Raw genomic sequence first — 19,079 nt, 5'->3', positions numbered from 1 at the left:
GCTCGTACGGTCATGTGTTAGCAGCTTTACAGCGTGCGTAGCCGAATGGCATTACTCCGACGCCAAACGGAAACGAAACGCCGTGCCAGTTAGTCTGGCTCTGTCGCGCCAATACGCACGAGCGATATAGATAGATATCTACTAGCGTTTCGTTTCGTGAGCGTTTCGTAATTAGTGCCATTCAGCTACGCACCCTGATCTGTCGGGTCAAACTCAACTTTTTTTATAGTTTTTAGTTTTCTAGAAATTCTCAAAATTGATTGAAAAGAAACTATTGAAATAGTAAATTGATAACATCCTCTTGTTTTTTTTCCATTTGGCAGAGAAGATATTATTGAGGTAAGTAGACTTCATCATTACTTAGGTCTTTGCGAAAGGAGAAGAAGATAATCTATTGATTTCTGTCTGTGCCCGTGTGGTGACGGGTTAAGAACTTCACCACCCCCTTTCTTCCCGTGGGTGTCGTAGAAGGCGACTGTGGGATATGGGTTAAATTGTGGCGTAGGCGACAGGCTGGCAACCTGTCACTGCAATGTCACAGTTTCGTTTTCTTTCAACCCCTTATTTGCCAAGAGTGGCACTGAAACCTGAGTAAGTAGTTTGATGTGCTCTGCCTACCCCTTCATGGGACACAGGCGTGATTGTATGTATGTATGTTTGTTCTGTTATACTCTTATTTCTTGCAATGGGAAGGTGGGGAAAATCAGGAGCCGACATAGTGTGGTCACCCTACTTGATACATTTGTATGAGAAAAGTTATGTCTGAATATCTTTAAAACCAGACAACGAATATAAAATATTAGATGGTGGATATTTAGTAAAAATTTTTACTAAATGTTGAAGTACTTTCGAGTGTCTTAGGTGCTACAAATCGTAAGATATTTACATTTTTAACTTTCTCAAAACGTGTGGACTGAGTGAGCACTTACAAAAATTTATTATAAAAAAACCTGACACGTTAGTGGTTCGTTTTGTATTTTACAAATTCCCATTTCACTTTTACTAAACTATACACATATAATAGCGGTCTAAATCTTATGTTTTTCATCAAAATTCGGCTTTTCAAAAGTGTGAGGATTGAGTGAGCATAAGAAACTATTTGTAAAAAATTAAATACGTCACTAGGTGATCTAATATTTATAGAGGTAGGTTGGCCTATTTTTTACTAAATGTTAGTATATAAATATTATATGTTAAATGAATATATTCACTGTTTTCGATGGTAGTTTGTGAGAACTGAGTGAGCACATGTTAATGGCTGTATCTTTTGATTTATATTTTTACAAATTCAGAGATTCGTTTTACAATTGTTTTAGAACTTTTACTAAATGATCAGCATATTTTTTTTTATTTTCGGAAGGTGCTCACTCAATCCACACACACACTTTATAAAGTTCTACTTTTGTGATTTTTTTCATATTTTTTAAATATATGGTTCAAAAGTTAGAGGGGGGGGGGGGACGCACTTTTTTTTTCCTTTAAGAGCGATTATTTCCGAAAATATTAATATTATCAAAAAACGATCTATGTAAACCCTTATTCATTTTTAAATACCTATCCAACGATGTATCACACGTTGGGGTTGGAATGAAAAAAAAAATCTGCCCCCACTTTACATGTAGGGGTGGTACCCTAATAAAACATTTTTTTCCATTTTTTATTTTTGCACTTTGTTGGCGTGATTGATATACATATTGCTACCAAATTTCAGCTTTCTAGTGCTTACGGTTACTGAGATTATCCGCGGACGGACGGACGGACGGACGGACGGACGGACGGACGGACGGACGGACAAACAGACATGGCGAAGCTATAAGGGTTCCTAGTTGACTACGGAACCCTAAAAAAGGCAAGAATGAAATAACTAAGTAACCTAACCTAACATTAAGGTTACGAACAACAGCTCAAGCCTGATTATAAAATAACAATTTCCTACGACGTGTTTTTCGTATCGTAGTACATAATTATGTTACTAATTATGAGATTTATTAAATAAAATAAAAAATATTCGAAATATCCATTTTATCCGAATATCCGGATTTTCAAATATCGAGTCGAATCATCCGGATTTCGAATTGGACGGATAATTGCAAGCCCTAACACCGAACCACCGGGCAGAGTTTCAGTATTTAGGTTTATGAAGGTTTAGTATAGGTAAGTACTTACTCAGTGGCTCATTCTGTGCATCGATCAAGTCATAAATATCATCATTAGTGCCCCTTTCACTCGCAGCAGTATAAGAACATTGGATGAATTGGGATTCTTCGAGTTCTGGGACACGGGAGTAAAAACAATTTATTTTTGTGACTAATTGCACATTTCACATCTTTCATTGTGACGTTTTTAGACTAAGGGCCCGTTGCATCAACCACATTTGACACACACATCATCGTCACGCAGCAGACGCCTATGGAACTGTCCATACAATAAAATTTAACGAATGCTTTAACGGTGACAGACGGTTTGGTGCAACTGACCCTAAAGGTCCATTGTTGATAGTAGCTGATGTAATTTCTATGGTAATTGACTATCTACAGTACCAACGACACAATTAATGGGAAAGTAGTGTATATTGTACACACGCACACGCACACGCACACGCACACGCACACGCACACGCACACGCACACGCACACACACACACACACACACACACACACACACACACACACACACACACACACACACACACACACCTGAGATGACCGTACCAAGGTCAAATAAGGACGCTCGCTCTTGCTAATAGCGGCGTCCCGTCCTTATTTGACCTTGGACTGTACGATTGCCTGTAAATAAATACTTAAGCGTCGTGACATTACTTAAATTTTAAAATCGGTAAAATTGAAAGCACTAAGTTAAAAGAAAAAAACTTACTTCATTGTGGTTGTGGTGCAGAATGTTTTCGACGTATTTGTTTCGTTCGACGCCACGTTTACTCACCGCTAGTCTCAAATCAAACTAAAGTTACTAAAGTGATGGCCGTGGCCGACACCGCTTGCACTGTTCGTTCAAATTCTTGGAAATAGAAAAACCGAAATAATTTCGTTCCTGCGAACTGTTCTTTAAAGAACGTATCATTTAATTCCGTTCCCGCGAACTGTTCTTTAAAGAACGTATCATTTAATTCTGTTCTTCGGAACAGTTCTCACTCATAAACGTTCGTTCACTGAACGAAAAAGAATACCGGTTAATGGAACCAGAAACGCTAAAGTAAAGTTCTCGGGTCAACGTACGGAACCGTTCCGAAAAAAATACCGGTATCCGATCCCTGCTATCACTATCGCCTTAAAATGCTACTTTAAATACTTTCAAATTAGGATAGCATTTAGTAGCCAAATATTTCATCAATGATGACGCATCATTTGGCATAATTCATTAAAAATCCGACAACTTATGCAAATTATTTTCTGTCACATAATTGTCTCCACAATTTGTAATGTTTACAAGCAAAACATGTTAAAAGAAGCATGACATTCACATTCTCGACTGACGCATATGTTTACATGGAGCGTGTTTCGCACATAAGGTGAAATGCAATTTACATGACATCATCTTTTATGCCGACTGTAACACTTATGTAAATACCTCAAAATGTTTAATTAAACTAACGAAGTCATTTTGCGCCCCGGCTGTAAAAGAACCATATTACAAGAACCCGACTACAAGAAAAATGCTTACCTTAGCTACGTCCAAAATAAATTTGACTAAGGACAATTGTTATGGGGAAGATACCAACATTACCAGTACACATTTTAAATACTACGGTTGATTTAAAGTAACCTTTTCCAGATATTCCCAATAAGTACTTATTTAAATAACATTTGTATAAACTTACTTTACAGGTTCGAGTTAGATAAGGAACATGCCATTTGGGATTTGTATTCAAATGCTTATTACGGCTATGTCCAAAATAGATTCGAATAAGGGCTTCAATATATCAGCAAACAATTTTTATTACGGTCAGCTTACGGAACCTGCTATACACTTGTAGCATATATTATGTATATTTAAACAGACAAACGCAAATATTTTAATAAATTTCAGGAATTAAGTAATTTTGTTGGTTTAGGCTGAAGAAGAATCATGCGCGGATTTAAATAGGAAAATGCTCATCATAATTATATTAAAATAAGGACTTCTACTATGGGGAAGACATCGGCCAATAAATTCAATATTACTTTTAGTATATAGAGCTTATCCTAGGTTTCCCGAAAGGTTCAAACGACACCTAGGATGCAAGGCTTACTCAGCGAACTCGTGATAGAAGGTGGGCGTAGGAACTCTGCCTACAAAGCTGCCAGTTGCCCGTGGAGGCAGAGAGTAAAGATGCGAACTGGATCCACCCCTGCGGTCACATCTTCTTGAACACTATTTCTTATTTTATAATTATAGGAAAGCTGGGACACAAACAATTGAGGGCATGACGCAAAATTGAAACGTATCCTCTTGACTTGAGGAACTGTAATCAACCTCAAATATATTCCAGGAATAGTTAAATGAAATCCAAATAATAGAAGGAAAAAAGAATAAAATTAAAAGTAATTTTCGACGCATCTCCGTCATCGTTCAGCGTTTGTCAATATACGATTGTAATTTTAGCTCTGTCTCTTGGCTTTACTGAGCCAATTCTTTAACCTCGATAAATGCTCAAATATTTTTCAATATTTTTGAGTTTCCGGAGTCGAGCAAGACTAGGCTCAACACGAAGGAATCGACAAAAAATTTGGTCAACTCAACAGTCCCCTTTTCTTGAATACGTTTCTTTTGCTTTAACCTCTAGCTATATTCTTAGTCAATTTAAAAATTTCAAATAAATCAGTGTCACCTTCACATATCCGCCATCTGGCAGATTGACCTGTCCTCAGTTATTTTGAATAACGCGGGAATGTGCGATCAAGGCGACTCATTCCTTGGCTTCCAATTCGTCGCTTTTTAATGGAAATGATGCGATGTTGAAGCGTTGCGAACAGCCAGGGTCAAAGCTTGTACCTAATTACTGCTGTCAGCTCTGATTATGCTCGAAAACAGCCAGGGTTGAAGCTTGTAAGTATTGATGTCAACTCTGATTATGATCAAGCTTTATAATTGCTTCAAAATCCAAAATAAAGCAGCCTAGTTATCGGCATTCGTCATCTTTTAGTTTAATTTGAAGTCCAGTCAATGAGGCTCTTTAATAGTTAATACACATAAAAGATACTAAGAAGCGTTCGTAATAGCAGCTAATTTGATGCTTTAATAACTTTTATTAGAAGTTTATTATTTTATTTCAACTGTGTCATTTACGTTTTCCATATGATGTTACCAAATGCCACACCAATATCTGTTCAAAGGTTCAAAACGTTTGTTATTCGTGATATACATAGATATTGTTGAGGTAGGTATATGACCTGCATACTTCACGCGTTTTAGTATCCCTTTTGTATTCATTATCCCATTCCTAAAAATAGCTTTCCCCTTACCTCTGCACTACAAGTTTAATGTGGTTCTGTGCATTTTTGAACAGGTTCTGCGCATCCTCGTGACGCAGGTCTCGCGCATCGTAGTCATCGATCTTCGCTATAATATCGCCGCGCAAGAGATCCTTGCCGGCCGGCGTGCCTGGGGTCACCTGAAATGGGATATTTGTTCATTTGTTTTCATATTAAAAATAAACAAGTTTTAATTAGAAAGGGTAGGCAAGGTAACCTTTATGACAAAGTTTTTCAAAGTTCAATAGAATCAATGTGGTCAGAATTAACGCCATGATATAATCAAAGTCCTACCTATCATCACGGATAGGTATATTAAGGATGTCCGAAGATCATACCATACAAGGACGTCTAGGATCCAAAGGTTTGGTCTGATGCAATTCTGATTATTCTGAATAATTTCCCGGGGGTGTCATTCATTAATATCTAATTTTAGCTCGAGTAAATTAGGTGCGTAATATAAGAGAAGTCTAGTGGGCGCCTCAGACACTTATCTATTCCAGATTCTATAAATACATATGTGTTTCTCAGCGGGATTAAGACTTTTGGCGTTCTCAATTAGCTCCACAGTCCAGACGTAAACAAGGAATCACTTCAGTTAGCGCCAAAATAATAAATAAAACTCCAGCAACTTTGGTAAGTGACGTGCTAAAAATTAAGAAAATACTAACGGATCATATTTCACAACGGTTTCAAGACCGATGGTTTTCATCATATGATGTTGATCTGTGAAAGATTAAGGAAAAAATAAACCCCCCAAAGACCACCATAATGGTAAGTTATCCAAGTATTTCAATGCCTTACTTTTAATTTTAACTTTTAATTTTAACAACAAAAACAGCGCCATTTTTCATCCGTTCAAAACTCAAATGAAACTACGCACATTTTTTGTTTAAACCGACACACAGACGCCCGAAATAAATTAGCAAATACCTAGAAAGAAAATAGCTCATTACATTATTATGTCATACTCGAAGGTTGAGAGAGTTGGGCCATGACATTCTGAGGTTTCGTTCGCTCACCTCAGAGATATAAACAGAAAGCCAGGTGTGGGATGGATGGATTGAATCACGCTTGCAATAACATTTTAAACCTCTGTCGCTATGGAAAACAGTAATAAGTTTAAAACGCGAGAGCTATTTGCGCATTCATGAATGTTATCCTACGCGAAACACTATCAAAAGTCTAGCATGGACAAACTATCTTGCAACTTTTATTTATGTGCAGACAAATTAATCTATGCTTAGTATGTTTGCTGTCATATACAAACATACATAATTGGCATGATTAGCAATAAATTGTGGTTGGCGCATCCATTAATCCAAAAAGCATTCTTATGAATTTAAACAAACCATCGTCAACTAGACTGACGCAGTTTTTATTAGTGTTTTAAAAAGCCCTAGGTGACGAGAAAGAAATACCTACGTTTTTCTATACATTCTTTATGGGTCATTTCATTTGGCCTACCAAGAGCTCTATACTGCTTTCTAATCAGAACAAACATAAATTCTGTGGTTGTGCTGTGGTTGGTTGATCTTATGAATTTTCCTACGGCCATAGCATTTGTGACTTGCGTGGAGGTACCAGCTATCATATTGCTAGGGCCTCGAAGGGTTAGAAGTGCATGCGACGACCTTGGAGCGACGCGACATGAGAGCGACGTATGCACCGACTTTGGACCGCAGCCAGTCTAAAAGCGTACCGGCGTCGCTCCAACCGGCGACATTTTTACTGAAAACAACCGCCGGATCACCGCTAATTCCCATCAGAAAACCAAGGTAGGAAACCAGTTTAAAAGTTATCAAAAGCTTTGGAACTATAAAGATTTCTGAAGTGATTGTTGCAAAGCTATGAAGTTCTAAGGAGGCTGAACATTGGGCTGCGTAAATCCATCACACTTCCTCAAGTCAATGGCGAGGACGTGATAAAAATACTTGTGTCCATCAACACTTGTTTGACGGCGATTCTCAGCTAATTCGCTGTGACTTGCGTAGCTGTGAAGGCTTCACGCTCATCATTTGTTTAAAACTGTTCGATTTTCTACCTTCTAGCATGAGGATAAGTTGAGCAATTGGATGTGTTTTCAAATGCACATATGGTGGCGCGGCAGAGGGTCTTTGATGATCTAACATAGCCCAGCTGGCGGATACGCGTGTCTCTTGCGCTCATGACGCATTGCGTTTACGTCAAATGAAGTAATCTTTAGCATGACCTAGTCTAAAGATGCTAGAAAGTAAGCTTGACGCACAATTTCTGGCTGCATCTCATAAACATACTTTTTAAACGAATGAAAACCCCGTATAGTGTATTTGCAGGTCAAGTCATTTCCCGAAGTTTAGGACGTTAAACTACTATTTGGTACCTAAGTCTTATCATCTTACACCACAACAGCCTTACAGACATACATGCATAGTTACGCTTTTTTCCTGGAGGGGTAAGTAGACACCACAGATTTTCACTGCTATGATCCTGATAAATCTCTTTCGTTTCTTTCACTTTCATAACATTCCTCATATACGTCTGTCAGTTTGACTTTTCTGATTGGATCAGGCAAAGTTCGCCGAAGTCTATCTCTTCCGAATCTGGTTTCTACTTTTCCCTCCTAGTCCTCCAACTCTTTTTGCTAACAATTTTTCACTCATTCTTTTCACGTGTCTAAACCTTCTAAACATACATTTCTTAATTTTCGTCACTGCGCCTTCTTTCCACAGTTTTCCCTTAATAGTTCCTGATTCTTACTCTTTGACTATCACGCAAGTGTAGGCAACATTACCTCTCTATGCACAGCAAACCGTTCTTTATGCGACACATTCTGCCTTCTAGCTGCCGATATAAGCGTTAAGTTCCCCATTCACTCGATTTCCAGCATTCACTCTTCTCTCAATGTCTTTATCGTGCATACCTTCCCTAGTCTACATGGTTTCTCGTTACACAAACTCTTTTTTCTGTTTCTCTATTTACACTAAAGATACGAGGATAAATCTAGAAACTATGATTTTTTCAAATAATAAAGAGTAAACTTGTTATTCAGCACAGTTTGGAAATCTTGGTCACGGCACCGCTTAAGGTTTAAAACTCCGTCCCCGCCGACAGACTTCGCCATCTCGGTGGCACGCACCCATGCTCTGTCGCACTCACCACTGCACCACGCTTTAACCCTTCTCAATGACATACTGGCCAGCGACAGCAAACTGGATATGTTTCACAGCACGGAGCCGCAATTCCTTGCGATCAGCGCCCGTCACTTGGAGTCTATAACTACTCCAAGTTCGATCCACGTGTGAGTACCTACTATATTATGTACTTTATGTTCCGCCACACTATTTTATATAAGTGTTTATACACTATTTTATATAGTGTGGATATGTTTCACAGCACGGAGCCGCAATTCCTTGCGATCAGCGCCCGTCACTTGGAGTCTATAACTACTCCAAGTTCGATCCACGTGTGAGTACCTACTATATTATGTACTTTATGTTCCGCCACACTATTTTATATAAGTGTACCAGGATTATTCATGTTTATACCCTCCTGTACGATTGACATGTTTAGCTAGGCTGCTAATGTTAATTTAAGGAATAAATAAATAAAGAATAAAGAATAAAGTTTCTATATATTTATCTATCTGTTTTTTTTCTTGCTAACGCTATTAAACAAATACAATTTTTAAGTATGCAGTTTAATTTGTAAATCATCATTAGTATTTAGACCCTGAATTCTTATCGCAATGACATTACGATAGGGTAGTTTGGGGAGTAAATGGTACGGTGGAAAAAAATATAGGTACATAAATAATAGAGATAAAAATATATCCATGTCACCTAAAAAAATACTTTCGGGTCGTGTGGCATTTGCTTGCAAAATACGCCCTCATAAAAATGTACCGTTTATTTTTGTTCAGCTTTCCAATATATTTAATATCATTCTGCAGCCCGTCTCGATATTGCAATGACTCATTGACCAGATGGTGAGGAAGCAATGAATATTTTAATACAGGCACGAGAAAGGGATCAAGGTTATCGAAGATTTATTACATTGAAGGTCGCCAGATAACTTTAATGGATTTAATGTACAACCATGAGTTATCCGGAAGCGTGCTAATAAGCGCCATCAATATATTAATAATTTCCTACGATGAAAGTGAAGTATAGGTACCTACTAATTCCAGAAGTATAGGCACAATCAACCTTGGAACCACTGTAGAACTATGTCATAGTGACTTTATAAATCAGATTGCAAGAAATCTCTTAATGCTTGTCATTGGCATGGTTTGATGGACAGAGTGGCCTAGGGTTCCAATTGGTCGACTGTACCAGGCGAATAATTTCCATTTAAAGTTTTTAGTTTCACCATTTTTTCTGTTAAACGCTTTAATCCTGTTACAAGACACAGTAGTCAATGGACTGACTTCCACATTTAATCTGACAAAAATCCTCTGTAATAGTCTACTGTCATGCTCGATAATTGTAGATGTAGATGTAGTTTCACCTTACCCTTAGCCTTCACGTACACGAGTTTCTTTTAGTTTGCACTGAACAGAATTTAAAGTTACCTAAGCGATAGGTACTATATTGCTTGCTATTAACATATTTTTCACCACACGAGTTTCAAAAATTTATAAGAGAATTTAGAGATGTTTCCCCATGTGTTGGCTTGTATAAAACGATTTTGTGTGTGTGTGGATTGAGTGAGCACCTTCCGAAAATAAAAAAAAATATGCTGATCATTTAGTAAAAGTTCTAAAACAATTGTAAAACGAATCTCTGAATTTGTAAAAAGATAAATCAAAAGATACAGCCATTAACATGTGCTCACTCAGTTCTCACAAACTACCAACGAAAACAGTGAATATATTCATTTAACATATAATATTTATATACTAACATTTAGTAAAAAATAGGCCAACCTACCTCTATAAATATTAGATCACCTAGTGACGTATTAAATTTTTTACAAATAGTTTCTTATGCTCACTCAATCCACACACTTTTGAAAAGCCGAATTTTGATGAAAAACATAAGATTTAGACCGCTATTATATGTGTATAGTTTAGTAAAAGTGAAATGGGAATTTGTAAAATACAAAACGAACCACTAACGTGTCAGGTTTTTTTATAATAAATTTTTGTAAGTGCTCACTCAGTCCACACGTTTTGAGAAAGTTAAAAATGTAAATATCTTACGATTTGTAGCACCTAAGACACTCGAAAGTACTTCAACATTTAGTAAAAATTTTTACTAAATATCCACCATCTAATATTTTATATTCGTTGTCTGGTTTTAAAGATATTCAGACATAACTTTTCTCATACAAATGTATCAAGTAGGGTGACCACACTATGTCGGCTCCTGATTTTCCCCACCTTCCCATTGTCATATTGAGATTGGGGAGTTTCGTTCAATTTCGATAATAGTTTACCGGATTTGTAAGTGGGAGCGAGAAAAGAATAACTATTTCTCGCTCCCACTTACAAATCCGGTACGCTCATCTGTTAGCGCGATTAGATTACCAGGTTCTGGTTTCTTACTAGTGAAGTATTATATTCTTTGTTTCTTACCAATTATTATTCATGTCCTTTTTAATGCATGCATGTCGATATGGTTATTATCCTGACGTCGATAAAAATTACACAATACACATCATCACTAGGCCAAGATAATAACCTAAAAACAGTTTGCAGATGGATAATTAATATGGTATTAGTTTAATATTATCAAAATTGAACGAACGAAACTCCCCAATCTCAATATGACAATGGGAAGGTGGGGAAAATCAGGAGCCGACATAGTGTAGTCACCCTACTTGATACATTTGTATGAGAAAAGTTATGTCTGAATATCTTTAAAACCAGACAATGAATATAAAATATTAGATGGTGGATATTTAGTAAAAATTTTTACTAAATGTTGAAGTACTTTTGAGTGTCTTAGGTGCTACAAATCGTAAGATATTTACATTTTTAACTTTCTCAAAACGTGTGGACTGAGTGAGCACTTACAAAAATTTATTATAAAAAAACCTGACACGTTAGTGGTTCGTTTTGTATTTTACAAATTCCCATTTCACTTTTACTAAACTATACACATATAATAGCGGTCTAAATCTTATGTTTTTCATCAAAATTCGGCTTTTCAAAAGTGTGTGGATTGAGTGAGCATAAGAAACTATTTGTAAAAAATTTAATACGTCACTAGGTGATCTAATATTTATAGAGGTAGGTTGGCCTATTTTTTACTAAATGTTAGTATATAAATATTATATGTTAAATGAATATATTCACTGTTTTCGTTGGTAGTTTGTGAGAACTGAGTGAGCACATGTTAATGGCTGTATCTTTTGATTTATCTTTTTACAAATTCAGAGATTCGTTTTACAATTGTTTTAGAACTTTTACTAAATGATCAGCATATTTTTTTTATTTTCGGAAGGTGCTCACTCAATCCACACACACACAACGATTTTAAGTGATTATTAACCGATTTCAAAAAAAGGAGGAGGTTCTCAATTCGACTGAATGTTTATGTTATGAATATATTTATATGTATATTTTATAACTTTAATTGAGATTATGATTGCAATGTGTTACGTTAATTGTTATTCTCGTGTTGGTGCCGGGAAAACAATTGTGTTTCATACCCCAAAGGCTTGATCCCAAAGCCGTGTTATTCCGAAAAGCTTCATGGTTTCAATCAAAATCTAATTACGTCTCAAATGGGTAAATGAAAACAGGACAAATTTACTAAATTAACTATAAAAAACAAATAAGAAAAATAAAATATATTTGGACCATTTCACGATCGATACAAACATTCCAAATGAAAATTCAAAAACATCTTCGAAATTGGTCAAAATGTTCAAGGAGCTGCTAGCTGCTACAATCTACAATAACCATCTTGGAAATTATAATAACACCAACCAGTGTCACAGTTATATAATACTCTTCCGTCCCGGATTTAAATGTATCCTTAAATCCTTACATAATGGCAATATCAAGACAACAATAAACATGTCACACATGTCTGGCAACAACAACTAAACCACGTGACCCTCCTTTGTTAACAGATCGTAAAAATATAAACTGTCGGTGTTACAATTATGTCGCTAATTATCATGTGGTTTTGGAGGTTTGGCAGCAACCTCTAATTAGGCAAACATATGCATAAAACTTTTAATGTGTCAATTATTTCATTTATGTTTTATCTATTCTTTGTTGAAATGTCACAGTCATCATTTTAAGTATTTATTAGATAAAAACAGTACACGACAGAGAAATTAGCATTCCTATTTTTACTAAATTATCAGTACCTAGGTAAGCTTGACGGGATGACCAGGGTACCTAGTCTGTTCATATTCTTTGATGAATACTTTTGCATGTTAAATTATTGTATCTTGTTATTTAATGCATGTTAATTATAAGATGTAATGTTTTGAAAAGAAGTTGCCCGCCGAGTTTTTTGCCGGTCCCATAGTGGATACCCCCCTCCCAACTGAGGGGGGACTGAAATCTTCTCGAGGCTGAGGCGTAGGGTTAGAGCCGGCGTAGCTTTATTTGACGTTCATATGCGCATTGTACTTAATATGCCTACTTGAAAAATAAATATTTCATTTTCATTTTCATTTACGTAGCCGAATGGCACAAACGCTCACGAAACGAAACGCTCGTAGATATCTATCTTTATCGCTCTTGCGTATTGGCGTGACAGAGCCAGACTACCTATGGCGGCGTTTCGTTTTCGTTTTGCGTCGCAGAAATGCCATTCGGCTACTGCCTGGACGCATTCTACCCAAAATGGTGAGAAACGCCGACAACAGCGTCGAGTGGAAAAAATGCGGGGCGGGGGAGGCCCTTGCCCAGCAGTGGGACACAAAAAGAGCTGGCAATTCTAGTGTTGCAATATTGGAAAGCAGTAGATTCTAGTGTTGCAATATTGGAAACATATTTCTAAGCTAATCTATCATTACGAACTCCTGTGGTCAGTCGAAATGAGATTTGAACTTCCGTAAAATTCGGAGACGACCATTAAAACGGGGTCAAGCCTCACAATGTCTAAGGCGGCTGTCGAACGCGTCTAAGAATAAATCGGTTATAAAGAGACATCGCTCTGGATTTGTTGATGGTTTAGTTGGACAACTCGTTTGAATCGTTTTCATTTTTCATTCGGATCTACTGAAAATGAGTCGGTAATAAGGGACATTTTTCTTTCGAAATTTAGAAATGTAAATGTCTTAATGAAACACGATGATTTATCAAATCAGATTTATTGTATGCGTGAAACTTTAACGATGAGCCATCTCAGGCGCCGGTACCTTATAGATTAGATTATATCATCAACTATAGGAAATTATTATAGATGCATTTCAGTTTAAATATTCGATGGATTAAGATTGACACTAAATGCGTCAGAAACAACCCTGTTTACTTTCTCTGCCGGCCACCAAAAACAAAACGAAAAAAAATATGAAAAAAGAAAAAAGTAAGAAACGACAACACGTCCTAAAATCAAAACTAGGCAATTGGTAAATAAATATCACAACTACAAGTAATAAAAAAAAAATCTAAAAGTTAACGAATATTTACGTACATCGCCGGCCTATACCTTTTCATAAATATCCTCTAAATAAATCGAAATGATCATGGAAAGTCGCTGATATTACCACCATTATATTATTTAACGCCTACATTTTAGACAGCTGTAACCGTTTACAATGTTCACTTCAAACAACACAGGTGACAAGGCCGGTATCAAAACACTCCAGCCCACGCGTTCCAGCTTTGTTTACACCGGCTTACCCGAGTGACGATGAGCGGCGTCGCGAGGTCCGCGCCACCAACCAGCCGGAGTCCCCAGTTGGTGTCCCTATGCTCCCTCCTTAAGGTCACCACAAACGTATGCAGCCGCCCCATGGCTTGCACGCGGTGCGCTCTCGACGGCTAGGCGCGATGTTGTGGCAAAATTAGCGCGCCCCGCCCGCTGCAACCCTGCCTCGATCGACCTAGTTCGATTTACGGGAACCTAGGGCAATATTGATTGCCAATTTCGATTTTTATATTGAAAGTGAATTGATGATTCATTTTAGAAGTATATATTTTATAGATACCTACCTACTCAGATTTTCTTAGGTATATTTCGATAGTCCGCAATAGTGATAATTAAATCAATTAATCGTACCTACCTATGCATGCGAAAGATATGGTTGAAGCTTTTTCTCTGTTTGTGGTGCCAAAAAACTCTTGCATTTTTTTCTAAACAGCAATAAAATGTCAAAAAGAGACGAAAATGGACGTTAAACAACGACCAAAAACTATTCCAACTTTAGGCGGTTAGGACAACCATTTTTGAAGAAACTATTTTTAGATAACGCCGTCGCTTAACTTAAGATTTTTAAGCGTAATTCAATGGATAATATGTTTACTTAGGCAGGTAGGTACATTTAAAGCAAAAAAACGTACAAAAATAAAAATGGACGTTATTAGTCATCGCTGACACAGGATTTGTAAACAAATTATGAAAAATAGCACGGCTGGCTGGCAGCTAACATTCGTCTTCAAAACATGTGATTCACGGAACCTGGGAGCTAGTGTGCTTTTGTTTTGGTTTTGTAATTGTGCTGATAAACGACTATGACGTACCAGAATTAGTACCGAGCCGACAACCAACCACCGCCACCAGATACAGTCAACCAATCTGAATCCTAGGCCTCTGTAAAAGTAACACAGTAAAAGTCAAACTGACTTCTATAGCAAATAAAGCACGGTGTCATGCAATACGGCATGGTTCTAGAGTGGCCTAGGATTCTAATTGGTTGACTGTACAGAATGTATAAAAAATAACAACGCAGGTATCGACACAGGTGTTACGTTGAGATACCTCTATGCCTGTTTTCGTGCATCTACAGCCAGCAACATGTAGAATATTTAGATGACTCTCTTGCAAATAAATTGAACGTGCGTTGCTGACATATCCCTGTATACTGTTCCCTCTTAACAATACTTAAACATGGTTTAATGGTGACGATAGAAATTTCATTTCGATTTTGGATGAAAACTACGATTAAGGGCCAGTTGCATCAACCACATTTGACAGACACATCATCACGCAGCAGATGTCTATGGAACTTCCTATACAATAAAATTTAACGAACGCTTTAACGGTGACAGACGGTTTGATGCAGCCGGCCCTATGTAGATCAATGTAGAAAAGAACGGTACAATATTTATATGTATATTTTTTATTTATACTATTGCTGGTATAACGTCTGTGACAAAGACCACTTTGCAGGCTAGCATGCACCGGGCCCAGGATCGAGTGGCGTGGAGACAACTGGTGAAGAGTGTCCACATTCGTCACGTCCCTCAGCCATGAGGATACGACAAAGAAGAAGACTATTGCTGGTAAGGCCATCATAGGGCAACAACTCTCGTATTTATAAGTATACTTACGTGCGTAGCACACTTAGTGACAAGTACCTACAGTTTCAATTAGTTAAACTAAGACATGGTGTAATTTTTATAACTGGCAATATTTTATGGATATAATGGCTTGACTATGTAAAAAAAAACATCAAACACCTATCATATTCTGTTAATTTTACTTAAAGCCCCTTTCACGAAGGAAATTCACGACAATGTAAAGATATCACGTGGATGTCATTCTGATATAAGTATCCTTCGAATCGTTCTATTAAATAGCTGAAGAAGAAAACATTCAGTACATTTTATACACTTACGACAACATTTGATGCATAGTCAACCAATTATAATCGTAGGCCAATGTAGAACTTTTTCACAGTAAGGTACAGAGGGGCAAATCTCGAGGTGGACACTCTATTTAATAATGCAAACATTGTAAAACATTTACCCCCCAGTCGACATTTGCCCCGCTGTACCTTAAGCGAGAAAGTGATTTCTATCGCAAATAAAGCACGGTGTCTGAATCAGACAGGGTTCTAGAGTGGTTAAATTGGTACCAGCTTAGGTATTTGGAGAGCAATCAGGGTCAAGCCATTTTTATCGTTGTTTAAAATATTACCGCAGACGCTACAATTTTAAAAATAAACTTAATATCAATCATCAATATTACAAGATATTATCATGACCTAAAACGAAACGTAACGCAATGATTTGGCAGCTGCCGTTCTAAATCCGTCTGGCGTTTCCTTACCGAATCTATAGAGGATATCGCCTATGGACCGTGTATACGAACCAGACTAGCCAAAGTGACAATCCTTCACTCTTATTGGTGAACGAAATACAGGCTCTATCGTTAGCACGGAAGAGTAAAAAGAGAAAACTAACGATAAGGAGCCTGAACGATTTGTAACTTGTCTATGCACTCATAGCGAGAGTAATGGGTAAACTAAATCATACCATTTGACTTTAATACCGACTAATATCTCAGAGGAATTGTGGCGTTGTCTAATAATACATTTTAAATTCTGAGGAACTGAAAGAATTAAGAATAACGAGAGAGTAATGAGTTAGTGAAGAGACAATCTGGTCGGTAACAGAAATTATTAAAGGTTTTTTTAGATTGTTGATGTACCTACTAATTTGTTAATTTTAATTACAGTTTAGACACAATAATTGGTCAAGATTTTTTATACTGGGTTACACTCTCAAGATGCATATGTTTAACTAAAATAAAACATTTACCTAACAGTAACTTTAACACAGTAAACATTTTAACACTACCAACGCAATTCATTATCGGTCACGCGGTGTCTCTTGACACTAAGCAGCTTGACATTGCAGGGTAGGTAAAGCATAGACACTTTGTTTAATTTATACTTGATTTATACGCGGCACAGTTTAAAAACCATACAAATATTGACACTATAACACACAAAATGTCACCTGTATGAGCAATAAATTAAACTGTAGGCTATACATATGTAATTTAGATTTTGAATAAGACACAATGTATTGCGAATTTTGTCATGTTTAAAAAGTGACAGACAACGCCAATCCAATTAGACGTACAACAATGATGGCGTATATCGAAGCTGACATTTGATTTGTATGAAAAATTAGAAATATACAGATATTTTTAAAAATAACTGAACAATACTATCTTTAGTTGAGGAGTACAGTATTTGTTTTAATAATTTGCTCGTATTACAGAACACACCCGGTATAAAGATGGGACTTACCCGCCTCCGTTGTCCAAAATCCCTGCAGTCATCAGGGTCCGGTCTCTGATGAGGCACGCGCCAGAACGGAGGTCGCTGGTACAACGGCATTGCAGTTCTCGCCTTCAAGCCCTGCGCGAAAGTGAACTATAAATATTGGCATACTGTGGGCGGTTGGCAAGAATTTACAAATATAAATCAAATATGATAATACTTACTCGTACCTAGATTTGGCTCACGAGATAACTAGTGGGATTTGATGATCATTGTCCCTGTAGTCGTTTTAACGGACGGTCTGATATTGAATCTTGATCTTGACCAACACTTAAAGAGATGCTGGCTAGTTAAAAAATGCATGCAAAAGTATGAGTCTAAGAGACGGCGCGAATAGTCCAGCGGTTCTTTTCTACGGCTGATGGCCGGAGGTTGTCAAAGTTATTTATTTTCCTTCAAATTTGACATCTCTGACGTCACACTAAGTCCGCTTTCACATTATCCGATCCGATATCGGATGTTGGAAGGATTTCAAAGAAAAAATCCAAGATGGCGCCTGTAATGTATGTATCGGATCGGATAATGTGAAAACACACCAAGGCAAACAGGTCACCTCTGCTGATGGCACACTAAAATGTTTAGGTTCTTTAAAATATGTAACAAGTATTTTATACTGTTTTGTACAATCTACTTGTGCATCCATATTATAAACAACCTATTTAACTTAAAAGCGAAATAAACGACGAAATACTTACTGGCTTCTGTACGCAGTGGCTCGGGCAGTGCTGGTTTTTATTAGCGGATAATTCGACAGTATCCTCGTCTATTTCGCGCTTCGTACGCGGCTGCTGTGCGCAGTGATTTACGTTTTCTGGCGATCTTATTCGCAAAATGGTTCAGATTGGGTTCAACGCTCGCCGGCTATTGTCTTTATTTGAAAAGATGCTCTAGATTTAAGTCATAAAGCTCGGTTTTAGAGATTTGGAAATGTTCTGATTTTTAAGTTTTCGAAGACGTTTCTAGGATGACATGTTCGATTTTGGATGCGCTAAATCACGAAAAAAAAAACTATGTGCAAGTGTTACTAGCCAGATTCGTTAGAAAATATTTAAACTAGAGGCTTAAAAAGTTAAGGCTGGTTTTAGGTGCAAATATTGTTGAGTCGATAAGTATGGATGCGAGTCGTCCGAGTTTTTTATGAACCTTGAACCTACATATACGTTTGCTGAAATTGAAAACTATTGATTTCCAAAGCACCCATACGAAAATCTTTAAGATATGAAAACTTTAAGCTTCTTTTACGAATACTTTAAAACGAGACTTGTTTATGCTCGAGAAACTGTGTTTCAGGGTGGCACATTCGCAAAGTGATATACCTACAAGAAAAAATCACTTTTAACGTTATTGCGACATAGTAAGGTTTACTATTGGTGAAATTAGACAAGTTGTTAAATTCTGGTGGCTCGTTAAAATGGTAGGTACTACTAA

The 19,079-nt window shown here is 37.1% G+C and overlaps 1 protein-coding gene across 8 annotated transcripts in view; it reads right to left on the bottom strand.

Moving 5' to 3' along the window:
• Nucleotides 1–18,493, bottom strand: part of LOC125226645 (PDZ and LIM domain protein 3) — a 48,586-nt gene extending 30,093 nt beyond the window's left edge. For 4 of the 8 annotated variants that reach the window (XM_048130679.1, XM_048130682.1, XM_048130683.1 and 1 more), the window contains exons 1-3: nt 14,260–14,415; nt 5,460–5,608; nt 4,247–4,345 (exon numbers count right to left, since the gene is read on the bottom strand). In XM_048130679.1, coding sequence (XP_047986636.1) covers nt 4,247–4,345; nt 5,460–5,608; nt 14,260–14,373 — 362 coding nt within the window. In that variant the 5' untranslated portion in view covers nt 14,374–14,415. Of the gene's footprint in view, nt 1–4,246; nt 4,346–5,459; nt 5,609–14,259; nt 14,416–17,618; nt 17,730–18,346 lie in introns of those variants that run through there. The other 4 variants (XM_048130685.1, XM_048130686.1, XM_048130680.1 and 1 more) reach the window with 3 other exon arrangements.
• Nucleotides 18,494–19,079: the final 586 nt, after the last annotated feature.

This window comes from Leguminivora glycinivorella, chromosome 5 (assembly GCF_023078275.1).
Source record: "Leguminivora glycinivorella isolate SPB_JAAS2020 chromosome 5, LegGlyc_1.1, whole genome shotgun sequence".
Taxonomy (NCBI): domain Eukaryota; kingdom Metazoa; phylum Arthropoda; class Insecta; order Lepidoptera; family Tortricidae; genus Leguminivora; species Leguminivora glycinivorella.
Note: the sequence above shows the minus strand (reverse complement) of the source record. Positions and strands in the feature narration are given on the sequence as shown.